At 54.3% G+C, this 23,680-nt stretch overlaps 1 protein-coding gene across 3 annotated transcripts in view; it reads right to left on the reverse strand.

The window, feature by feature from the left end:
• AGBL2 (AGBL carboxypeptidase 2) overlaps positions 1-21,276 on the reverse strand; it is a 50,701-nt gene extending 29,425 nt beyond the window's left edge. Inside the window, exons 1-10 of one of the 3 annotated variants that reach the window (XM_084630550.1) lie at positions 21,237-21,276; positions 19,876-19,935; positions 19,517-19,580; positions 18,478-18,612; positions 15,047-15,235; positions 12,479-12,586; positions 9,793-9,943; positions 7,655-8,434; positions 4,970-5,129; positions 3,678-3,804 (exon numbers count right to left, since the gene is read on the reverse strand). In XM_084630550.1, the coding sequence (XP_084486676.1) occupies positions 3,678-3,804; positions 4,970-5,129; positions 7,655-8,434; positions 9,793-9,943; positions 12,479-12,586; positions 15,047-15,235; positions 18,478-18,612; positions 19,517-19,580; positions 19,876-19,905 (1,744 nt within the window). In that variant the 5' untranslated portion in view covers positions 19,906-19,935; positions 21,237-21,276. Of the gene's footprint in view, positions 1-3,677; positions 3,805-4,969; positions 5,130-7,654; positions 8,435-9,792; positions 9,944-12,478; positions 12,587-15,046; positions 15,236-18,477; positions 18,613-19,516; positions 19,581-19,875; positions 19,936-21,236 lie in introns of those variants that run through there. The other 2 variants (XM_084630548.1, XM_084630549.1) reach the window with 2 other exon arrangements.
• Between the last annotated feature and the right edge of the window lie 2,404 nt (positions 21,277-23,680).

The following is a 23,680-nucleotide window of genomic DNA, read 5'->3' on the forward strand; positions in this document are numbered from 1 at the left end:
TGTAGGGGGGCGGAAGAATAAGAGCAGCCGGGCCCTGCTGCAGTGTTGCAGCGGATGGGAAGGAGGCAGACAGTGATTCAGGGAGCCGAGCCCAGCCCAGCCCAGCCCAGCCCGAGGAGGCTGGAGGAAGGGCCAACCGGCTGTAAGCCACAGAGTGACACATTGCTCTGGTCGTGCACAAGGTAGCAACTGCTTGTTTCCCCACTGACCCTGTGGGCCCCGGGCTAGGACCCTGTGCAGCAGCGTGGACCTGGGGTCCCCAGTCTCGGGGGCTGGCCAGGCGCAAAACCTTAGGCCGGGACGCCTAGCCAGTGACTGGCTCGTTGCTCAGCCCGCATCCCTGCCCCAGCCAGGAGAGTGAGGCCATAACCCGTTTCAGTGCTCAGCCCCCACACCCCAAGAGGCCAGAGTCCTAGCATGTTTGGGGTGCCCCCAACCAGGGACCGGGGATTCCCGCCGACTGGCAGTGTGTGCTGGGTCCTCTAGTGGAGACCAGTCCAGAAGGGCTCACTGGGCTGATGCGTAGCCGCAGGTCAGGCCGCCTGACGAATTTCTGGCTGGCCTGCTGACTCCTTCTTGTCCCCAAAAGGGGGCGCCCTTACCCCAAGAGGGAGGAACCCTACAACTTGATGGAGAACACAGACCTTACACACACACACACACACCCCCGAGTCGAGGGACAAGCTAAGGGTGAACTACAATGCTCCCCATGGAAATGGGATTGAAGGAAGGAGTACCCAACCATGACATGGTGGATATGGAGATGCTGATAAGGTGGCTCACAGAGAGCCAGCAGCAGCAGCTTCTTCAGCAGCTGGGCAGTCAGCAACAACAATTAATCCGAGAGTTGGGGGCCCAGCACCAAGAGCAGCAGCAGCAGTGTTTGCAGCAGCTTGCTGCTCCGCTCCCGATCCTTGCAGGCCCCAGTTCTGATGGAGAAGCGACCCCAACCAGCTCTGTGGTGCCCTTTCACCTAGCTAAGATGGGGCCCAATGATGATCCAGAGGCCTTTCTGGTCACATTTGAGCGGGTTGCCTCAGCACCTAAGTGGCCCCCTGAGCAATGGGCCACCCTTTTGGCTCCATACCTAACAGGTCCAGCTCAGGCTGTGTACTGCAGGCTCTCGGTGGTTGACACCCAAGAATATGGGTGCCTGAAAAGCGCCATCCTCGATGCCCTCGACATCACGCCTGAGACCTTCCGGCAACGACTGAGGGGAAGGACATATCCACCAGGGGCCAGACCAAGGATGGTGGCTTAGCAGCTATAGGATGCATGCTGGAGGTGGCTACAGCCCAAGCAGCATAAAGGAGCTGAGGTTGCTGAGCAGGTGGTTCTCGAGCAATTTGTACACATCCTTCCATCCCAAGGAAGGTCATGGATCCTTTGCTATCAGCCAGCAACACTGAACGAGGCTCTCTTCCTTATGGAAATTTTTTTGGCTGCTGAGATCCCTGTCGGCCTTGGGCTTCCACACCGGCAACCTCACTAACAAAAGAGGAGAGGCTGTGAAGTCAGGGAAACGGGCCTGGCCTTGACCCAAAACGCCCTGATGGAAGAGACATCACCAATAATCAGCGGTCGTCCAAGGCATCTAGGAGAGCCCCCAGCCATAGTGGGCAAATCCCAAATCCCAGGCAAGTTGACCCACTTGACAAAATCCAAGAACAGGCCCAGACACTCTGAAATTGGCCCATGTTTCACCTGTGGCCGTTTCAGCCATCTCTGCCGTGAATGTCCAAGGGCAGGTAGCTTTGGGCAGGTCTGGATCGGCAAAGCTCAAGCCCAAAAACAACCCTCTGGTAAGCTGATGATCCCAGTGGAAGTTGATGGGGTATGGGTTTCCGCACTCGTAGACTCAGGGTGTGGGCAGACACTCATCCGCCAGGACCTCATTAAGACTCCAGGGCTGCCAGAGGGGATGATTCACGTTCAGTGCATTCATGGCGATGTGAAGCCTTATCACAGTGACTTGGGCACTGTGATGGTGAATGGTGAGACTAGAACCCTGAGTGTAGGCCTGGCTTCAAAACTAGCATACCCCATTATCCTGGGCCATGACAGGAGGGGATTTGCGAAGGTCCTACACGCTGCAAGTCCTGAGTCCAACTGTCCGGAGTCAGTCATTGAACAAGACCTCCTTGAAGGGGAAGGGGAGACACCCACTGACCCTGGCACCAGCAGTGGGGAACACCAAGATAGTGAGCTTGACATCCTGGATGAGGAGGCCACCCCCAGGCAACCCAGCAGTGAAGAGATGTGGAATTTGGGGGCCAGCTTTGCCCAAGATCAATGGGAAGACCTCACACTCAGTCAAACCTACAAACAGGTAACCAGCATCAACGGGGAAAGTCATGGAACCTCACCGGGCAGGAAAGTACCCCCAGTTTGAATTGATGGGTGACCACCTGTACATATTGACCATGACCCACAGACCCAAGAAATCTGGGCTCAGTTGGTGGTATCATCCTGTGACTCACCTGTGATGTCCCTGCCACAGGACATCTGGGCCATGAGAAAACAATGGCCCAAGTTCTGGCCCAGTTTTTCTGGCTGGGGGTGCACCAAGAAGTTAGAGACTTCTGTAATTCCTGTCCAGAGTGCCAGCTCCCCACCCCGCAAGGAGTACCAAAGGCCTGCCTCGTCCCACTCCCATTAATGGGGAACCCCCTTTGAGAGGGTTGCCATGACTTGGTGGGCACCCCTCACAAAAAGCATCACCAAGTTCAAGTACATCTTGGTGGTCCTGCACTACGCCACCTGATTCCCGGAGGCAATTTCCCCTCAAGAACACTAAAATGCAAACCATCACCTTGGAGTTGCTCAAGATCGTTGTCTGAGTAGGCCTTCCTGGGGAAATCTTGACAGACCAGGCAAAGAACTTTACATTATAGCTGCTCCACCAGGTCTGCGATTTACTAAGGAGTTAAAAAACTTGGACCCTCTGGCTATCCTCTGCAGACTGACGGCTTAGCGGAGTGCTTCACAGGACCCTCAAGGCTATGTTGTGTAAATTTTCCCCAAAGGAGCTCTGCTATTGGGACCAACTCATCCCACCACTACTACTTGCTATCTGGGAGGATCCCCGGTCATCAACACAGTTCTCCCCCTTTGAACTATTGTAGCAGCTGCGGGGACTTCTGGACCTCATGCAGGAGAGTGGGGAACAAGTACTATCCCCATTGCAGGGCCTCCTACAATATGTCTTGGAGCAAGAAGGGGCCCTAGTGAGGGAAAATCCATGCAGCGTGCAGAAGGCCCAGGAGCAGACATACAACAAGGGAGCCCATAGAGAACTTTCTAACCCAGCGAGAGGGTCCTGCTCCTGCTTGCCTCAGTGGAATCAAATCTACTGGCACAGCGGCAGGGGCCCTCTGAGATTATCTGCTGGGTAGGGCCAGTCACCTATAAAATCTAGCAGCCCAACAGCAAAAGAAACAGCAAGTCTACCATGTAAATCTCCTCAAGCTGTGGAGGGAGCAAGAGGGGCTGTAGGCTGGTACCACCCCAGAGGCGCTGGTGGTGCCAGCCCAACTGAGCTCTGTCCCAGCTTGATGAGGGGAATCAGGCAGAACTCCTGAAGGGCAGGGGACAGCCTTGTTCCAGCAAAACTCTTATTTCCCAGCACCCCAGCTCCCTCCCAGCCCAGCTACATGTTAGGATAGTGCTGCCCTTACCCAGAGTTGAGCCGCTGAAGGTGGACTCCATGGTGTAGCTGTTGGGGATTCCCATCCTCCACATTACAATCCGTCCCGTCCCTTCTTTACTCTTCTGGACCTTAAACTTACAGCTGTGGAAAGAAAACTACAATGCCCCAGGTGGGTCAGCGCGGATGTGGGGCAGAAAGAGATCCTGGCTCTACCCCAAGGTGGGATTGCTCCTGACAGACAACCCCTTTTCCAGGGTCCCCATGTCCCAACTGGGGGGCTTTCCTCATTTCCCTTGGGGACACTATTCCACAGTCAACAGCCCCCTCAGCATTAGGAAGCTTTTCCTGATACTCAGCCCACTCATTCCTTACACAGCCCCATCCTGTTTCTCCTAATTCCCGTGCCTTTTGGCCACCCAACACTAGCAGGCTGGCGTAGCGACACGGCATTAAGATTTACTGTAACTACCCTGCCAGCACTAGCCTCTTAGCACAACTTTGTCCCTAGCCTCATTCTTGGAAACTGCTGAATAATTTTTGCTGAAACAATCCAAAAATTTCCACCCAAGACAGAAAGCTGCTAGGACAAGTTCCTGCCCCAATGACTAAAACCCAGAAAAATTATACCCAGCTGAAAACCAGGGCTTGGAATGGGACGGGTTGGGGAACCTCCCCTTAGCGTATGTTGCAAACACGCTTCCTACAGAAACACTAGGGAGAGGATCCTACCCCTACAAAGCCAAGGGGAGCTTTGCCACTGATGTCAGTGGGGCCAGGGCATTCTGTGTTGCAAAGAGAACAAGTCTAAAGGTAGGAGATGCCAGATTGAAGGTTGCCTGTGCACCCTTCACCCCACTGCCAGTGCAGATTCAGTCCCTGGCTGTACATACAGTGGTAACTGGGGGATTGCATACTGCTTTCTCCACAGGGGCCCTGGCCCTAGGTCCCTTCAGCCCTGAATCACCCTTGTGCTCTTGGGGAGCCTGCGCTCTACACTATAGGGGCAGCTCTGTTGTGCCCCAGAACAGCACCAAAGCCTTCCTGGCTCTGTGATGTGATTTTTTTTTTTAAATTCCCCCCACGCACCCCCAACCCCCCAACAGTTGGCACATCTGTTGGCTCCAAGAGACTCCAGGCAAAACTGGGACTCCTATGCGGAGATGCCCAGGCCTCGCAGCCAGGCCCCCACCCAGCCCATGGTGGCCAGTGAGGAGGCTCCAAGAGCAGAGACGATCCTTCTCCTCCAGGCTGGATGCATGCAGAGAAGGGCTGTGGGGAACTCCTTCCCTTCCTGTGGGCTGCTCCCGCTCCCACACCCACCTTGTCAGGGGCGTTCTTGCTGAGCATGAGTGGGAAGATGCGCTCATGGAGCCACTGGGAAGGAGCGCTCTTGTTGTTGCAGCCGTACATGAAGACATTGTTCTTGCGGCTGTGCCCATGGAAGTCACAGTACAGCAGAACCTCCCGCTCCTCCAGGACTCTGCACAAAGGAAGAAATCCCGAGCCAATTACACACGTGTACAGATGCATGTATGTAACCATCTGTGGCCCACAGGTGGTATCACAGACTCCTCAATTCAGGAGGAAATTAACACTCCATCCCCAATGCCGCAGAGAGCCACATAAAATCTGTCCCAGAGGGATGATGCTTCTCAGACCTGGGCTCTGCCCAGAGACAGATTATTCTGGCAAAGTTTGTACAGAGCCAGTTTTGAGCTGCAAAAATGTGCAGATGGGAGAGTTCTGCTTCAGAAGTCATTCAGGGTATGTCTACACTGCACTTAGACACCCGTGACTGGCTTGTTCCAGCTCACTCAGGCTCACAGGGCTTGGGCTAAGGGGCTGCTTAATTGCAGCATAGACATTATATAGTGCATACTAATGAATCTCAAGTAGAGACTCGCATTGATAGACAGTTGCAAACTACCTGCCCCAACTATTGCAGGAGCAGCTACCTCATTGTATGAAGCTGATGTAGTGGCCCCTTGCTATAATTTATCCTGCATAAGAAACATTAATCCTGTTCTTCAGGTTAGAAATAACAGATGCTAAAAGCCAATAAACTGAAAATCAAAGCCTGCTTTATATCTGTTAAATCCTGCTTGTTTTAGAGAACCCTAGTTGATTCAGGAAACACCTGCTAAATTCCATCGTTTGGGGCTGTGGTTACAAAGATGTATTTCATTTTTTGAAGTAAATTAGTGAAGGTGATACTTGTACGGGGATCTGTTAATAAAAACAAACGAATGGGTGCAAAAGGGAACATAACACCTGACTGTGAATTCAGGGCTAAAGGGAAATGTTAGCAGTTATCACATTTGATGCAAAAGTGAAGTGGTATCATTTGAGAATCATCACAGAATAACTGGGGAGCGGAAGAGAGAAGCTTCTGGGTTAGAGGGGACCCTGGGACACACAATAATTAATAATAAAACCTAGCTTTTATCCAGCACTTTTCATCAGTAAATTTCAAAGTGCTTTGCAGAGCAGGTCAGTCTCATTATCCCCATTGTCCCAGGTGGGGAAACTGAGGCACAGAGAGGGGATGTGCCGTGCCGAAGGTCACCCACCAGGCCAGTGGCAGAGCCAGAAATAGACCCCCAGATCTCCCGAATCTCAGACGAGTGCTCTAGCTGCGAGGCAGCACTGCCTCTGTAAAAGTAGAATTCAGTTGAAAATTGGCAGACCTGCCTAGCAGCACTACTGATATCCGTGACAGTTTACACCAGCAGACCACCTGGCCCCTGAGCTCTCACACAGCTGAGCAGCCATGGGTAGGTTTTCTACAGTTGCACATTATAAAATTTCTATTATTCATTTTTTTTTTAAATGAGGGAACCCAAAAAATTTTAAATTCAAAGAACATTACTAAGGCTTCAAAGTCAAGTGGAGAACAGTTAGGAAATGCCAGAATTAAACCTGCCTGTGCAACCTTAACTCTGGCCCCCTTGTGCATCTATAATTACCTGATCGCATGCTGTTTTTTCCACAGGACTCCTGCCTCATTCAGTGCACAGGACAGACTGCATTCAGGTCTGTGCAGCGAACGAGGCTGTTGTCTGTAGCACCCTACCCCATTTGCTGCAGATGTAGGAGTGTGTGTCCGGAACGAGGCACGGGACTGCAGGAAGAAAATGGAGAATCCAGCTCCTTTGCAAGATTCTCCCTGGCTGGGCAAGCCACTTTCACCAACATGTCTGCCAGTGACCATTAATTGCGTGTTCTCCATTTTATAGTTGTCTGGACAGGGACACCTCAGGGCTCGTTTTTGAGAGAGCTGAGCACTTGCACTGCAACAGGGTGTCATAGGGAGCTGTGGGGGCTCAGCACTTCTGACAAATCAGCCTCAAGAGAGCTCAAGTTTGGCACCCAAACCTAACCACCAGTTTTGCCCATATTGGCCGTCATCTCTGTGTGCCTCGGTTTCCCCATTTGTAGAATGAGGATCACAATACCACTCACCAGAGAGATGTGAAGGTAAATACATTACAGTTTGCAACGCCCAGTGATGAGCATCACAGAACACGGATATGCAAGGGCAACCTTAGTAGTGTGCCCCTTTGTGAGTTTGCATTTTTGATCACCTTAATTGAGGCATTTCCTTGTTTGAGACTGAATGACTTTGCAGCATTAATAATTGTCTCTTAACTTGGATGGTTATGAATGCGCTCTCTCTCTCTCTCTCTGTATATATATTTATAATAATCTCTCACTCTTACCTTGCACTTTCCATCCGTAAATCTCAAAGCATTTTACAAAGGGGGTCATTCTCCCCATTTTACAGAGGGGAGAACTGAGGCACAGAGCGAGGAAATGACTTTGCCCAAGGATATTCAGCAGGCTAGCGACAGAACCAGGAATAGAGCCCCACTCTCAAGTCCCAGTCCAGTGCTCTACCACTAGGCCACACTGCCTGTAATCAACAGTGTTCTCTTTACCGTGCTACGTTATGGTGCCCTAGCAGCTCTGTGCTACACACCGAGGTCAATGAGCCCTGCTCCTCACCTCTGGATCATGCTCCGGGTGTGCCAGATGCAGGGGAAGGACTCCTTCAGGATGGTCTGATAGTTGCGGTTGAGATCTCTCCCGGCCAGCGAGCAGCGGTAGTTCCCCACAATCACCCCATCTGGATTGAGCATGGGCACCACCTTAAATATGAAGAGCTCACGGAGGAGCTGGGCGTCGGGGGAGTCGCTCAGGATGAAGTCCAGGAAACCCCTCATCACCCATGAGCCGTTGGTCTCCCCAGGGTGCACCCTGGCGCTCAGCACCACGGCCTTCTTGGCAGCAGTGGCAGCGGGGTTTTGGGATGGGCTGGTGATGGTGAGAAGGTAGACGGTGTTGCCAGCCAGACTGCTGCACAGGACCCGCAGCTTGCAGTACTGGGAGCGGACCGGGTCGCTGACCACTGCCAGCAGGTAGCGCTGCAGGTCCGAGAAGGTGTAGGGGTAAAAGTGGGCAAAGTAGCAGGTGTCATGGTCATGGGGGAAGCATGCCGTCCATGTGAGACAATACATCGCCTGTCCCTCCTCGGAGCTGCACCGATAGTACCGGATGTTGCCCCCCTCTCTCCGCCAGCCCACGCCATGTGTCTGCGCATCCCTCTGAGAGTACAGGAGTGGCTTCATCCCCATGCTGTAAAGGCTCTTGGGCTTCATCAGGTTGACAATGGAGAAGCGATAGGTGATGCCTTTCCTGGTGTTCCTGACCTGGAAGTAGAACCACTGGGTGTGCTTGTTGGTGTACAGGTCCATGCGCAGCGTCAACTCATACTCGTACGGGCCTCTGCAAGGAGGAAAGAGAAAATGACACCTGGAGCAGTTTCTCCCTGTACACACATCTGTGTGAAGGACAGGAAAGGCCACAGGCAGACCTGCTCCGTGCACATCAGCAGCCGGGCTATTGGGCTCTGCTGGAGGGGTGTTAGATACTTTGATTCAAACAGCATTCCCTAGTTACACCTGTGGTGTTGTGAAAACGGAGTTAAAATGATAAGCTACCACTCTAAATTTCAGGGAGTTTCCTGGCCCTGCTTGCAAGCTAGGGGATTACTATAGGGAAGTGTGCAATCTGGTATTTCAGCAGAGATCCAGCCTAGAGTAAGGAGGGATGAGTTGGACCTCTCTGCCTTAGAGAGCAGCCTGCTTTGTCTCACTCTGCTTTTGTGTGGTACCTTTCTGGATTCTAAGCAATAAAGTCATGTTACGTTGCAACTGTCCAGCAAGAGGATTGAGGTTTCTATCTAACTTCTCTTTGTGTAGGCTATGAACAAAGACCGAGATTTCCCCTATCTCTCAACAGCGTGCTGCCCTGTGCTAGGGAATAGGTCTTTGTTCCTAGCATTCATTACATGCAATGATATGCAAAAAGCTTAGTTAAAAGGATATTCTTTAAATGGCAACTCCAGCTCTAGATCATTAGGAAATACCAGCTTCACACGTGTCCGAGCAATCTGACCTCTGCCCCCTTGTGTGTCCGTATTATGGTACAGCCTGTAAAGACACGAGCACCTCCTATTTTCCGCACAAGATGACCCATCTCAGTCAGTGCATAGGATGGCTCCTAAGCTTCCCTTCCCATAGACCCTGGTGCACAGGACACGGGGGCAGAGGTATTGGGACCGTTGCTGGCTGGCACAAAGTAGAGCAACTCCCAGGCTGCTCTAACCTGGGCCGGGACAGAGAATCCTCCTTCCCCGCTCATGGGGGCTGTGGGGAAGGGGAGCCTCTAGGCTCAGACCTGGCCCGTCAAGCCCAGTTCCTGTTCCCCCAGCCTGGCAGAGGGGCTGGTGATGGAGCAGCCAAATCTCCTCCCCGGTGATGCAGCAGGCAACCATTGGGGGAGCTGCAGCAGAGAAGGGACCGCTACAGCTCAGTGCGCTCCCAAAGCTGGGGGAGGCAGCGCCCGCTCCCTGGGACGGGGCTGATCCAAACACTTTGGAGACACCGTCCCAGTGAGGCACATCTTCAGTTCCTCTCCTAATGCCCCTGTCCTATTTAATACAGCCACCCCCCAGGGCCATCCCAGCTTCCCCTTCGCCTGCCCTCCACAGAGAGCCTGGACCGGGCACCCTGGCTTAGCTGGAAAGCTCCCGCTCCCCTGCCTGCCATGGACAGTCCCACGTCCTCTGCCCTCTCACTCACACTCGGACGGCCTTCTGGAGGTTCCCGCTCTCGAATCTGGATTCAAAGAGCAGGGTGGTGTCCTCTGGACCTTCCAAGCTGATGGTGGGAGACGTGATGGGCCCTCGCGCGCCTCCAACGCGGGAGCAGGTAAAATAGGAGCCTTTGGCCACTGCCGGGAGAGGAGATGCCCTTGTCACACCTGCAGCCTGTGCTAGACCCAGCTCCCTGCGGCATGGCCCTTGTTCAGAATCCCACTCCCCTCCGATGCAGGGCGGGGAATTTGCTCATACAGCGACTCAGGCTCTGCCCCAGTACAAGGCAGGGAACCTCTGTGCTGCAAGTACCCAAAGCATCCCCCACTACTGAGCAAACACCCCACTGCAGCTAAACCCCTCGCTTCCCCTGCTTCACGTCCCTCACCCTCAGGCATTTTTCCCCTGACACACACGAGACAGCCCCCTCACTGCCTTCTCTGGGCTCCATAGGGGGCAGCCTGGAATCCCCAAGCCATGATTAGGGAGTGCCAATAATAATGACCCCTAGCTTTCCATCCATAGATCTCAGAGCTCCTCACAAAGCAGGTCAGTGTTACTGTCCCCATTTCATGGACTGGGAAACCGGCACAGGGAGGTGACGTGACTTGCCCAAGGTCACTCAGCAGGCTAGGGAACAGAACCCAGGTCTCCTGAGTCCCAGCCCAGTGCTCTATCTGCTATGAGACACTGCCTCTCCTGCTGATGCTTGCTGCCAGGATGAGAGTGGATGGTGGTGTGCCAGTATCACATTGGCCCCCACTCTCAGGATTGGAGAGAGCGCAGAGGGATGGAGACAGAGCATGGGCCTGCTCCTGCGCCCACCTCCACGGCTTGGCCTGCAAGAGTAGTAGGGCCGGATCACGATCCTGGTCTGAGCATCTGCCTCATAGGCTGCAGGAAATGGGACTTACCTACCAGGCACAGACACATCCTTGTTACGATGCGTCTGCATCTACACAGTAAAAAATACCCACGGTGGCGAGTCTCAGAGCCCGGGTCAAGCGATTTGGGTTTGTGCCATGGAGCAGCGTAGATGTTCCCACGTGGGCTGGAGACGACCTCCAAGACCTTCCCACCTCGCCAGGTTTCACAGTCCAGCTCCAGCCCAAGTGGGAACATCTACACCGCTGTTTTTAGTCCCGAAGCGTGAGCCCCGCAAGCCCAAGGCAGGTGACCCAGGTTCTGAGATTCACTGCTGTGGGGCTTCTTCTTGCTGTGTCGACACTGTAAGAGCCCCAGAGGCAGCACTGCTCCAGGATGGGCTATGTGTGGACACGAGTCACTGGAGCCAGCCCCCAAAGATGGCCACACTTAGGCTTGGTCCACATTTTAAAGTTACATGGGCGTAGTTACAGCCATCAGCAATATGAGAAAACCACAGCCCTGCCCGACATAGCTGTGCCGACAACACCCCTGTGTGTTCGCAACAACGCCGAGGGAAGACGGCTTCTGCTGACGCAGCTAACGTTGTTTGGGGAGGGGGTACTCCTGCACCGACAGAAAAACTCCTTCTGTCGGGATAGGCTACACCTCCGCTCGGGGGCTACACTGGCAGAGCTGCGCCGGCATAGGCGCCAGTGTAGATAAAGCCAAAGGGTATGTCCATACTGGAGCTGGAGATGTAATTTCAACCCCGGATCACACCTCCAGCTCCAGGGTAGACGTAGCCCAAGTTTCCACTGTTAGAGCAGGCATGTCACGCAAGGCAGCTCTAAGCTGGGCACAGAAGGGTTAAGGAGAGTTCACTGGGGGGGCAGGGCTGGTTCACTGGAACTGGATGTCAAGAGTTGTGCTTGCTGAAGGAGCAGAGGGGGTAAAGAACACCCTACATGCCCTTGGGAGCTATTGTGAGTACCCTCGGGGACACCTGGCTGCTGCCCAACCTCAGCCTCTCTCCTAGGGGATGGTTAGAAAACCAGTAAGAAACTTGGGCCCTGCTAACTGGAGGCTGCTGGGCAGTGACTGGTGGCCATTTCCCATCTCACAGAGCCAGCAAGCCGCTTATGAGCTGAGATCTCCAGAATCTGCTTCCTGCTGCAGGACAACAGATCAGACAGGATTCAACTCCTCAACAGAGAGACACATCAGGCTGTGGGATCACTCCTGTAGGGAAGGGGTGGGAGCCACATTGCCAGGAACATTTGCCGCTAGAAAACAGAGCACAGGGAACAGTCCTGTATTGGGACCTCTGGGTCTTTCCTACACCAGCGGTGATCTGGGAATGAGGCGTGCTCTAGAAAAGCCAGCATTCAGTCATTTATAGAGGCCTCAGCCACTGAGATCCAGCCCGTTCAAGTTTTATGGTTTGACCAATGATTTCCCAATTAATGCCTGAGCAGGTCAACATTGGCTTCATTGGGCTTTGGATCTGGCCCTGGGTTAGTTTCATGTCTCACGTGCTGGAGATGAGAATTGTGTAGATCTGTCACCCGAAGTGTAGAGCAAGACTTTCTGTATGCAGCCAGAACCCCGAGTGTTTCACATGAAAACAGGGAGCTCTCGTCCCACGCTGTGTCGGAACCAGAAAGGAAACGACACCTTACAGCCAGTGTTCTCAGAGACCAGCCAGGCACAGCTCAGCCCTGCCCCAGAGCAGGTCTGAAAGGGGCTTTACAGACTCCTGGATTCCACGCCCAGGTTATCAGTGTTGTTAGTGTATGAGCCCATACCTGGCTTTATGTGATAGACCACGGTTCCTTTCTCCTTCCCCACAATTAGTGGGGCTGGCTCATTTCCTGTGGGCTGATAGAATGGCTCCGGTTCAGACGGCACCCACTCTGAGGAGACAGGGGGAATGGTTCCAGTTATTATTGCAGGGGTTTCAGATGGGAACCTGCTCCACAGGGTAAAGAAACGTGCTCTCCTGAAAAGAGCTCTGAAGCCCCTGTGCCATGTAGTAATAGAGCGAAAGGCATGACCCTCCCCACATGTTCATTCTCAGCTAGTGTCCTCTCTTCCACACCAACAAGCCTGTGATTGTGATGACCCTGTGATTTTTAATAGTCCAGTGGGGGTCTGTGTTGGGAAGGAGGCCAACTGGGTAGAGTAAATCTGCTCTGAAGGGGAAACACCTGGGCAGTGACAGAACAGCCTGGTTTCAGACCCAGCCAGTCCCCTTTTGAAGATGTGACAGTCAATCGTCGTCCACAGAATTTTAATGCAAATGCATGGAGTTAAGGGGGCAGACCCACGGCCCTGTCTGCTCGCACCTTTCCTGGGTTTCATCCCCCAGACTCACCTGTGGGAAAAGCAGGAAATGCCCATTTCAGGTCCCCCACAAGAACGGGAGACCCCAAGGGCCAACAAATACTGGCTGGAAAGTTATGCGCAGAGAGCACCAATTTGACTGCTGCGGAGGCAGAGAATTCTGGGTAATGCTGGGCCTTAGCCACGTCTCTTCCAAGGGCTGACCAGCCTCCCCGTGCCACAGAGCCCAGCTTAACTCAACACGAAACGATTCATCACACAGAGGGAGAAGTAGTCTGGTTTCTAGTGCCACGATTATTCCGCTAGGCCCCATTGGTTGGCTGGGAGGCAGACACAGCACTCTGACCTCTGGGCACCACATTCCCTGGCAGGGACTGAAAAACGAAGTGGAGCCAGAGGAGAGAAGCAAGAAAAAGATGAGCCGGCAAGGGGAGCTAAGCAATGCCAAAGGCAGGGGAGCGTTCGCTGGGTGGATCCATCCCGGAAAGAGGGGGATTCCAGAGAACAGGGAAGATTGACGAGCCAGGGGGCAAATGGCAGGAAGGGACATGCTAGACTGAATGTTGGGGTGATGACAGCGCGATGCACTAGGCCATGGAACAGTCTGTCCAGAGAACTGGGGGAGTCTCGGTGCTGGGGACTCTAACTAGACCCAGCAACGAGAGAGAGAAATGAATGGCTCTCTTAGCCAAAGCGCACCTGAACAGGTACAGGGTTTCAGCGAGGCTCTTTGGGGTGGAATTTTATTCTTCCCAAAGGAATTGAAGGCTTGTGTGGGTGCCTTGTGAAATGAAGCCTGACAGGTCTGTGCAATTTGCTGGGCAGGGTTTCATGGGTTAATGTTACCTGGTTAGCCATTAACACAATTGACCAGGCTCCTGTGGGCTCACCATTCAAGTGTGAAACCTTACTGCAGCCTCTACCCTATTGGGGACCTTATAATTGCCCCAGGAGCTCCCAGACCTCCCTGAGAGCCCCGATCCACACGCTTATGCAACAGGTGCAATACCACTTGCTCATCCCAAGTCAGACCCCCAAAATCATGAGATTGGCTTAAAAATCATGACATTTGACAACCTCCTCCACTTGGGGCTCTTGTTCTCTAACATCTGGTGTCAGCGCTGTCCAGGGTCACAGTCTAAAGCTTTTCTCTGCGACCATGAGGGCTATGAGCATCCTTTATTAAAATGGATGCTGAGCGTCTCATGCAGTCATGTGATTCCAGGATCTGGAGCTTTAGGAAACACACCATCCATTGCAGGAGCTGGCAACATTGCTAGCGCCAGAGACCTGATGGGCTGGGGAGCTCCCATGACACACATAGGGCTCCGGTTACCGAAGTCCTGACGGGCTGGGGAGCTCCCAGCAGCCCCACACGGGATGGGGCAGTGACACACACAGGGCTCCAGTTACCGATGCCCTGACGGGCTGGGGAGCTCCCAGCAGCCCCACACAGGATGGGGCAGTGACACACACAGGGCTCCAGTTACCGATGCCCTGACGGGCTGGGGAGCTCCCGGCAGCCCCACATGGGACAGGGGCAGTGACACACACAGGGCTCCAGTTACCGATGCCCTGATGGGCTGGGGAGCTCCCGGCAGCCCCACACGGGATGGGGCAGTGACACACACAGGGCTCCAGTTACCGATGCCCTGACGGGCTGGGGAGCTCCCGGCAGCCCCACACGGGATGGGGCAGTGACACACACAGGGCTCCAGTTACCGAAGTCCTGACGGGCTGGGGAGCTCCCGGCAGCCCCACACGGGATGGGGCAGTGACACACACAGGGCTCCAGTTACCAATGCCCTGACGGGCTGGGGAGCTCCCGGCAGCCCCACATGGGATGGGGCAGTGACACACACAGGGCTCCAGTTACCGATGCCCTGACGAGCTGGGGAGCTCCCGGCAGCCTCACACAGGATGGGGCAGTGACACACACAGGGCTCCAGTTGCCGATGCCCTGACGGGCTGGGGAGCTCCTGGCAGCCCCACACGGGACGGGGCAGTGACACACACAGGGCTCCAGTTACCGATGTGTTGGATTTGCTCCTTGATGACTTCGCACTCCACTGGCCAGCGTGGTGCCTGCAGGGGGCCTCTCGAGGTGGGCACAGCAAAGAGACCCCGAGGCTCCCGCAGGCATGGGACCCCGGGGCCCTCAAGGTGATTGAACAGAAGCTGTTTGCTCTTGAGAAGTGCAGCCTCCAGCATGAGAGAACCTGCAAAGAGAAGAGGAGCAAGCACTAGGGACTCCGCAGCGCAGTGCGTGGCCGGACGCCCCGATTTCATAGTGCACACACACAGCAGAGCCTTGGCTTTGGCACTGCTAGGAAAAGGCTTGTGCAGCAGGACACAAACACACCTGGCACCCGTGTCTCAGCAGCAGACTCTGCCAACCAGGTGGAGGTACAGTACCTGCCATGGCCAGCAGGCTATAGGGATAAGCACTGCTCAGCACTCCTGGGGACTCGCTGCCTAGGGCAACATAACCAGTGGACTAGGAGAACTGGTACCAGCTGCTCTTCAGTGGACACAGTGGAGAGGGCCTGCCTGTGGCTCTGTGATTCAGGGCCACCCGGCCACAGCACAAACCAGAGTTGCATGGGGGCAGCCCTAGCTTGGCTACTTGCAGAAGGTCCCTCAGGGAGTGTATCCCAATGGAGGATCAAGCCCACTGGAGCATCCCTCTGCCTGCCCAGGGGACGCCCTTCTCCCTTCCTAGGGCTTGTGAGAGGCGGCTGGCCTGAGTCTGCAGAGCCGCCTGCATCCGCGGAGCGCCCCAGCATACACTCAAGGCAGCAGGATTTGGCTTGCTCAGGAAACCTTAATTCTGACTCTCCTAGATGGGAAGGGCTGCACTTTGCCACTGGACATTGGGCATTGGGCATATTAGTAGTGTCGCCACCCAGTATCAGCTTTACTCTATTGTATTTTTAATGAAATTTCTATTAACAGGATCTTCAAAGCAGCTTTGCCTTTGGGGCATTAAGCCAGACAGCCCTCCCTGCCCCCAGTCCAGCCAAAAGGTGACAGACCGGCCAGTTCCCACTGTGGTTGCGAGGCCCTCACTGACAGGGAGGGAGTGTGAGCACGGAGATGTGGGAATGATCAGGGGACAAGGACACTGTTATCAGCCCAAAGGCAATGGGCTCAAGGCATGCCAGGGGGAGTGGCGAGGCCTTCCTGGCCAGAGAGCCATCTGCAACCCACTGGCCGTTTCCCTAGGGTAGGGCTGGAGGGAGGCTGCTTTTGTGGGAGCAAGTGGACTTGCAGTTTAAGACAGAGATGGTGATAAACTTGCCTGCTGGAAGGAGGCTCCCAGAAGTGAACCCAAGGCTAAGCCTGGCCACACTCACTCAGGACCAGAACATGCAGCTGGGGTACAAACTCCAATTGGATACTGCTACGTGCAAAACATCTCTGGGAGGGACAGCGGGGCATTGCTGGCTCCAATGGCAACCCGAACAAGCCAGGTGAGTGAGGAAGTGGGCTCCTGGCTGGGTCATCCTGACAACAACTAAACCGCTGATTCCCCCCCTTCCCCTGGGCCAGTCCTGGAGAGGGCAGACAGACAGCACAGAGCAGCCAGCTGAGCAGGGAACGACACCCACTAGCACAAGCTACAGAACCCGAGAACAGTGTCTGTCTGCTCAGACTGCACTTCCTGGCAGACTGCGAAGCTCCATAGGGCAAGCCGGCCGCAGAACAGAGCCTTTTTCCAAGGGGGTTTCTTTTTACTTTTGGAGTCTTTTCTAGGAGGATTCCTGCAACTAACTGTTTTTACCTAACCTTCCCGCGTGTGTGTGTGTGTGTGTGAAGTAATCGCACCGTGCTGCTAAGTCCATATTAGAAACTCATCACACCTGGATTTACCTAACTCCTAAGTAAACTGCCCCAGATTGCTCTATGCCACCCTGGCTCTGTGCAGGTGTTAGCAAAAACCACTCTGCCTGAGAGGGGAACTTGGGGGCTGGCCCCATTGCACTGACAGGAAGTGGAGAGATTAGCTGGGGCGGAGAAAGTTGAGCAAACCATTGCATTGTTAGTGCTTCAAAGAGACGCAGCAGAATTTCTAGGGCTCAGAAGAAGGCTGCTCTACCTCGGAGAGTCGGTCTGTGTATAAGGGTTTGTGGATAAGGCTGTGTTCGGCTGGTTGCATGATGTGACTGACTGTGATCATGCAAGGATTTGATCGATTGTTGATCTCAATCTATTTTCGTGTCACAGTTATTCATTCCCACTTATGCTATTGGTAGTTCCTTGATGAAGTGTTGTAGTAGCCAGGCAAGGTACTAACAAACTTCAACAGGACTTTATTTTTTAAAGTGGAAACCTCTTTTCCAAGCTCCTGCTGCACCCTCAGTAGCTCTCCATCCGCCTCTTTTAACTCCTCCCCCTCCTTCCTGTTTCCTGTCCTTTCAGACTCCCAACAGCCAGTGCTCCCAATTCTAATAATTACAAGCAACATCTAAACACCACATGAAGCCATCAGATCTCCACTGGAACCCCATTCGATCGGTGCATAGATGAGCGTTGCAGGGAAGCACAGCAAATTTGTTAGCTTTATGTTTGTTAGTTTGTGTTCTCAGTAAAATTCATAAAAAGGACAGCGGATTGGTTTTCTCTCACTGAATGACTCAGAGGCCCAAACAACCTATAAAAGTATCTGAGAGTCACTAACCTGCACCAGAATTAAACCCCATTACCACTACACAAGTGCTCTGGGATATACAGTAGTCATTCTTTGCCAAACCTCCTCAATAGGGTAGACAAGATTTCACAGCCTTGATCAATCTACAGGGAAAAGACAGGCAGAAAACACTGGGTCTTCTTTATGCCCTGCCCAAGGAAGGGCCCCTGCCACTGCCCCCACCTTTGCAGATTCCCTTTATAAAGAAACCCTCACTAGAAAAGGGGACAGTGCAATACTGGGGTGAGATCTTCACCTCCCCAACTCTGGATTTTATACAATTTATTCTCCACTCTCCTGGGGCAACCATTCGCCTCCCCAGCAGCCCACTAACAGGCCATTCCCCCTTAGCTCGGATAGACTCTGTGTTGCAACAACTTCCGTATCTGGGGAGGTTTCTCCCTGCTCTTCAGGGGACACCAATTGCTCTTCCCCAGATGCATGGTCTTGCAAAGCTTTCAAACCATGCTAGCTCACTTGGATGTCATCTGTTCCTTTACTTAGCCAAGATGCAATCCCCAGCCAGCAGTGTATTCTATGAAGTAGTGTTCATACCTCTGGGTGAGGGTTGCTCCATGGTTCCCCAGCTAGCCCACTAACGTGGGTGTTTATGGACCCGTTTGCTATGGACCCAATCCTTCCCCTACGCCCCGCCCCTGCTGTCTGTTTCCAATCTAACGCAGCCCCTGAGTTGCAGACAGCGGCTGAACTGAGCCACTGGCTGTCATGGCCAAAGGAAACCCAGCTCCTCACGCTGAGTAGCTCACTCACAGATCAGCTTCTTCCTGTTATCCTGAAGGGAATTGCGGTCTGATCCTCCGCTCTCCTGCTCCAGCAGAGAGTATGAGCTCTTTGGCCTGCGCTCTCGTGACGCAAGGGAGCTGCTTTCAGCAGTTTTCTCCTCATCTAGGAAGGGATGTTGCTGTTAGTGCTGGGGAACCTCCATTTCTTGGGACATTTAAAGCTAGCCTGGCCACCGTGCTGTAGGGAACAATCCAGCACTGCTCCTGGGGGGTGGGCCAGATTGCACCCAGCAGGTCTTCCAGCCTACAGCTACTCTGCTTCTGAGCACTAGGGAGAGAAGGGCTAGTGGATGTAGGATCCTCTCAGGGGATCTCAGTCATTTAACATGAAAAGACTAGCCAGCCACCAGGTGCCGGAGAAGGTACTCTGCCCCGCGGCTCCCTATAGGCACAGAAAGAGTGTGCAGTTACTAGATGCTTGAATACTAGCCAAGGCTTCTTCTGGTAATACGGAAAGCTATGTGATCAGAGACTCAGTCTTGTCTCAGGAGCAGAGGACTGGGTTCGGAGCCTGCCAGGGTGCAGACTTTGCTCCAGGGCTGCCAGCCTTCAAGCGAGACACAGTAGGGACACAGCCCACTCCACAATCACACAGGTCTGCCTGCTCCAGCACCAGCCTACCAGAGACATTAAAGGCAAAAAGGACACGCTGCACTGATCCCCTTCTAACAGCACTCTGCCTACCCAGTATCACGCACTGCGGCCCTGGGCACTCAGCGAGCGGCCTGTTCTCCTTTGGGGGGGTCTCCATACAGCAATGGGGGAGGGAAAACATTTTAAAATACAGGGAAATATCACTGTAAAGGCACCTTTGTAAACTGCCTAGCTCTTCAGTTGACAGTGTCCCCTTCCCACAGCTGTCCCAGCATGCGGTGCCCAGTGCAGGATGGCAGTTCTAGAGGGGACGGGGGTGAAAGCCAGGGGCATCCAGTGGGCTCTGAGTCACTGTTTGCTGACCAGTGAAACATCCTGGGCTAGCGAGCAGCAAGCTACCCAAGTGCTCTTACCTCTGAAGTAGCCGTAGTACTGCAGATGGTGATGCATGAAGCTCTCATAGGGGTCTGCGAGCAGCTGGGGAAGGAAAGGGAAGGGTAAGTGAGAGCCAGGCCCCCACACCCACAGATGCCAGCACACAGGAATTTAATGAACAAACAGGTCAGAGTCCACGTGGCCAATCCCTTGTAGGCACAGCCCTCCAGTGCCCGCCCCTTTCACGTGTGCCCACCCACCCTGATGCCCCTTTTGCCCTGGGGCCCCCACTGCTCCCCTCTCCTTGCTGCAATCCCCAATGGCATGGCCTCATAGGCTGAAAGGATCCCACTCTCCCCCCTAGGCCCAGTTCAGCAGGGCTGGGCTCTGCACTAACCTCAGGGGTTGGCTCCTGGACCAGACTCATGACAGGCAGTGGTGACAGCTCTGACAGACACTAGGGGGAAGCACGGAAACTAGTGACCAAGGGGCCTGGAAGGGACCTGAAAGCCCCCAGTCCCTGACCAGATACACACCAGGCCTCCCATTCTACCCTTCTCTCCTTCACTCTATGAGGTGAAACCCAGCTCTGCATCCTCCCCTGCCTCTCACCAGCTCTCTAGACCCTGAGACACCATCCCAAACCAGGATCCAGGGCAGAATCCTCAGAGAGGATGGCTGGTTCCCAGAGATGGGGTGCATCTGTCAGGTTATCAAGAAACTCTCCAACCACATCACACCCCCCACGCTGCTCATCACAGCCATCGCCTGCCCCATGAGGCTCTGTGCTCCAGGGGCTCCAGCCCCTCCACTCTGCACCCCCAGCACCACTCATCATGGCCATCACCAGCCCTGTGGGGCTGTGTGAACCCAGTGCCCGCTCTGTACAGGGCTGCTCCCCCAGGCAGCTGACGGCCTGGAGCCAGGGCTGCACTGGAATCACAGGCCAGGGGTCCTGAGGCAGCCAGATGCATATGGAAAACAGCACAAACGGCTGTAGGGACACCCCCCTCATGCCTTGCAGCCCAGACTGCCCCGAGCTCCCCCCCTGCTCTAGAGCCGAGACTGCCCCGAGCTCCCTCCCTGCTCTAGAGCCGAGACTGCCCCAGAGCTCCCCCTGCTCTAGAGCCCAGCCTGACCCCCAAACGCCCCCCACTCTAGAGCCGAGACCACCCCAGAGCTCCCCCCTGCTCTAGAGCCGAGACTGCCCCAGAGCTCCCCCTGCTCTAGAGCCCAGCCTGACCCCCAAACGCCCCCCACTCTAGAGCCGAGACCACCCCAGAGCTCCCCCCTGCTCTAGAGCCGAGACTGCCCCAGAGCTCCCCCTGCTCTAGAGCCCAGCCTGACCCCCAAACGCCCCCCACTCTAGAGCCGAGACCACCCCAGAGCTCCCCCCGCTCTAGAGCCGAGACTGCCCCGAGCTCCCCTTGCTCTAGAGCCCAGCCTGACCCCCAAACGCCCCCCACTCTAGAGCCGAGACCACCCCAGAGCTCCCCCCCGCTCTAGAGCCGAGACCGCCCCAGAGCTCCCCCTGCTCTCGAGCCAAGACTGCCCCCCAAATTCCCCCCGCTCTAGAGCCCAGCCTGCCCCCCAAACTCCCCCTGCTCTAGAGCCGAGCCTGCCCCCCAAACTCCCCCTGCTCTCGAGCCTAGACCCCCCGAGCTCCTGCTGCTCTAGAGCCAGGACCCCCCGATCTAGAACACGGACTCCCCAGAGTTTCCTCGGCTCTAGAGCCCCAAAACCCCCCGCGCCCCTCACCGCAGCCTCCCGCCCTGCTCCGGGCCCCTCCTCATGCCGGGACGCGGTAACCCAGCAACAGGCAGTGGGCGTGGCGCGGTGGAAAAGCTCTCTGCTTATTGGTCCCTCCGTGTGGCCCGGTAGGAGCCAATGGCGGAGCCGGGTGAAATCGAAGCCTCCCCTCCGCGCTCCTGTGCCCGCTCAGCGCCGGCCCCGCCCCCGGCCTGGGGAGACCTCGCCCCGCCCCCCCCCTCCCGCTCCCTACCCGCTGGGCGGGGCCTGCGCCGTGGCTGGGTCTGGATGGACCGAGTCCCACAGCCCCGCACCTGTGTGCGTGTAGAGACTGGGCCCTACCGCCCCCGGCGCCCTGGGGACCTGCACATTTGTCCCACAGCCCCTGGGCCCTACTGCTCCCTCACCTCAGGGACCTGCAGGTGTGATTCTGTCTGGCCTGGGCTGCTGGTATGAATTTAGGTGGAAGATAGGGGCTAAAGGCGTTAACAAAATTGAGTCCACAAGCATCGTTAAACAACACGCAAAGCTTGGGACACGGGGACTGCAGCCTGCTTAGCACCATGGTTGATTGTATTAAAAATCCTTTAAACGCCAATAAAAACGACAGAAAAGGAAATTCACTTAAAGCCTTTACAAGGTGAAGTGTTAAATAAGGCTTTTATTTTCTCCAGCCTTGCCCCCTTCCCCTTGAGCGGCAGAGAGTTTTTCAGAAGGAAAAAGCCCTCGTTCGCTGTATTAAAGACAGCCATACCTGTCATTTTGGGGAAAAGGGAAGAAGTTGGTTGAGGGGCTCGAGCTGCGAGCACTGCTGCTGCTAAAGTCCAGCTTCAGAAGGCAAAGCCCTCTCACCTGACAGTCTCTTAGATTGAAACAAAGGTGGTAAAAAACTGTCATGCCAGGTGGTGTTTGGGATTCAGCTGGAGCTGGTACAGATGGCGATAGCATCTGGGCCCCTCTCTCTGGCTGGGTCTGGTCAGGGCATCTCTCCGCTTTAGGGTGATAAAGGTCCATGCTGCGGGCAGGGGGAGCCATGATGGTGAAGCTCACTCCAGGAGACTTTTTTTTTTTTTGGTTCGTTTCCCACAAAATCTTTCAGGACCCAACAAGGCAGTGATGGGTTGACTACCCCATCCCCTCATTATTTTGTCCACCAATTAAGCTTAATATCCAACATACCAATTTGGGTTCATTAACTTCCGGGTCCCTTCAGCCCTGCCCACATTATACAATGGGTGTTAGACACCATACCCCACCGCCTAGAGAGGATTTGCCAGGTCAATTTAGTCTTTAGGATTCACTAGAACAGTGGTGCTCCCCTTTTCCTCACTGATTGGCATGGAAGTGGGGGCATTCACCATGGCAGTGACCATGAGTTGGTTGAGTTCAGGATCCTGACGCAGGGAAGAAAGGTAAGCAGCAGGATACGGACCCTGGACTTCAGGAAAGCAGACTTCGACTCCCTCAGGGAACGGATGGCCAGGATCCCCTGGGGGACTAACTTGAAGCGGAAAGGAGTCCAGGAGAGCTGGCTGTATTTCAAGGAATCCCTGTTGAGGTTACAGGGACAAACCATCCCGATGTGTAGAAAGAATAGTAAATATGGCAGGCGACCAGCTTGGCTTAATAGTGAAATCCTAGCGGATCTTAAACATAAAAAAGAAGCTTACAAGAAGTGTAAGGTTGGACATATGACCAGGGAAGAGTATAAAAATATTGCTCGGGCATGTAGGAATGATATCAGGAGGGCCAAATCGCACCTGGAGCTGCAGCTAGCAAGAGATGTCAAGAGTAACAAGAAGAGTTTCTTCAGGTATGTTGGCAACAAGAAGAAAGCCAAGGAAAAAGTGTGGGCCCCTTACTGAATGAGGGAGGCAACCTAGTGACAGAGGATGTGGAAAAAGCTAATGTACTCAATGCTTTTTTTGCCTCTGTCTTCACTAACAAGGTCAGCTCCCAGACTGCTGCGCTGGGCATCACAAAATGGGGAAGAGATGGCCAGCCCTCTGTGGAGATAGAGGTGGTTAGGGACTATTTAGAAAAGCTGGACGTGCACAAGTCCATGGGGCTGGACGAGTTGCATCCGAGAGTGCTGAAGGAATTGGTGGCTGTGATTGCAGAGCCATTGGCCATTATCTTTGAAAACTCGTGGCGAACCGGGGAAGTCCCGGATGACTGGAAAAAGGCTAATGTAGTGCCAATCTTTAAAAAAGGGAAGGAGGAGGATCCTGGGAACTACAGGCCAGTCAGCCTCACCTCAGTCCCTGGAAAAATCATGGAGCAGGTCCTCAAAGAATCAATCCTGAAGCACTTGCATGAGAGGAAGGTGATCAGGAACAGCCAGCATGGATTCACCAAGGGAAGGTCATGCCTGACTAATCTAATCGCCTTTTATGATGAGATTACTGGTTCTGTGGATGAAGGGAAAGCAGTGGATGTATTGTTTCTTGACT

This window comes from Lepidochelys olivacea (genome assembly GCF_965140295.1).
Source record: "Lepidochelys olivacea isolate rLepOli2 genome assembly, chromosome: 6".
Lineage (NCBI taxonomy): Eukaryota > Metazoa > Chordata > Testudines > Cheloniidae > Lepidochelys > Lepidochelys olivacea.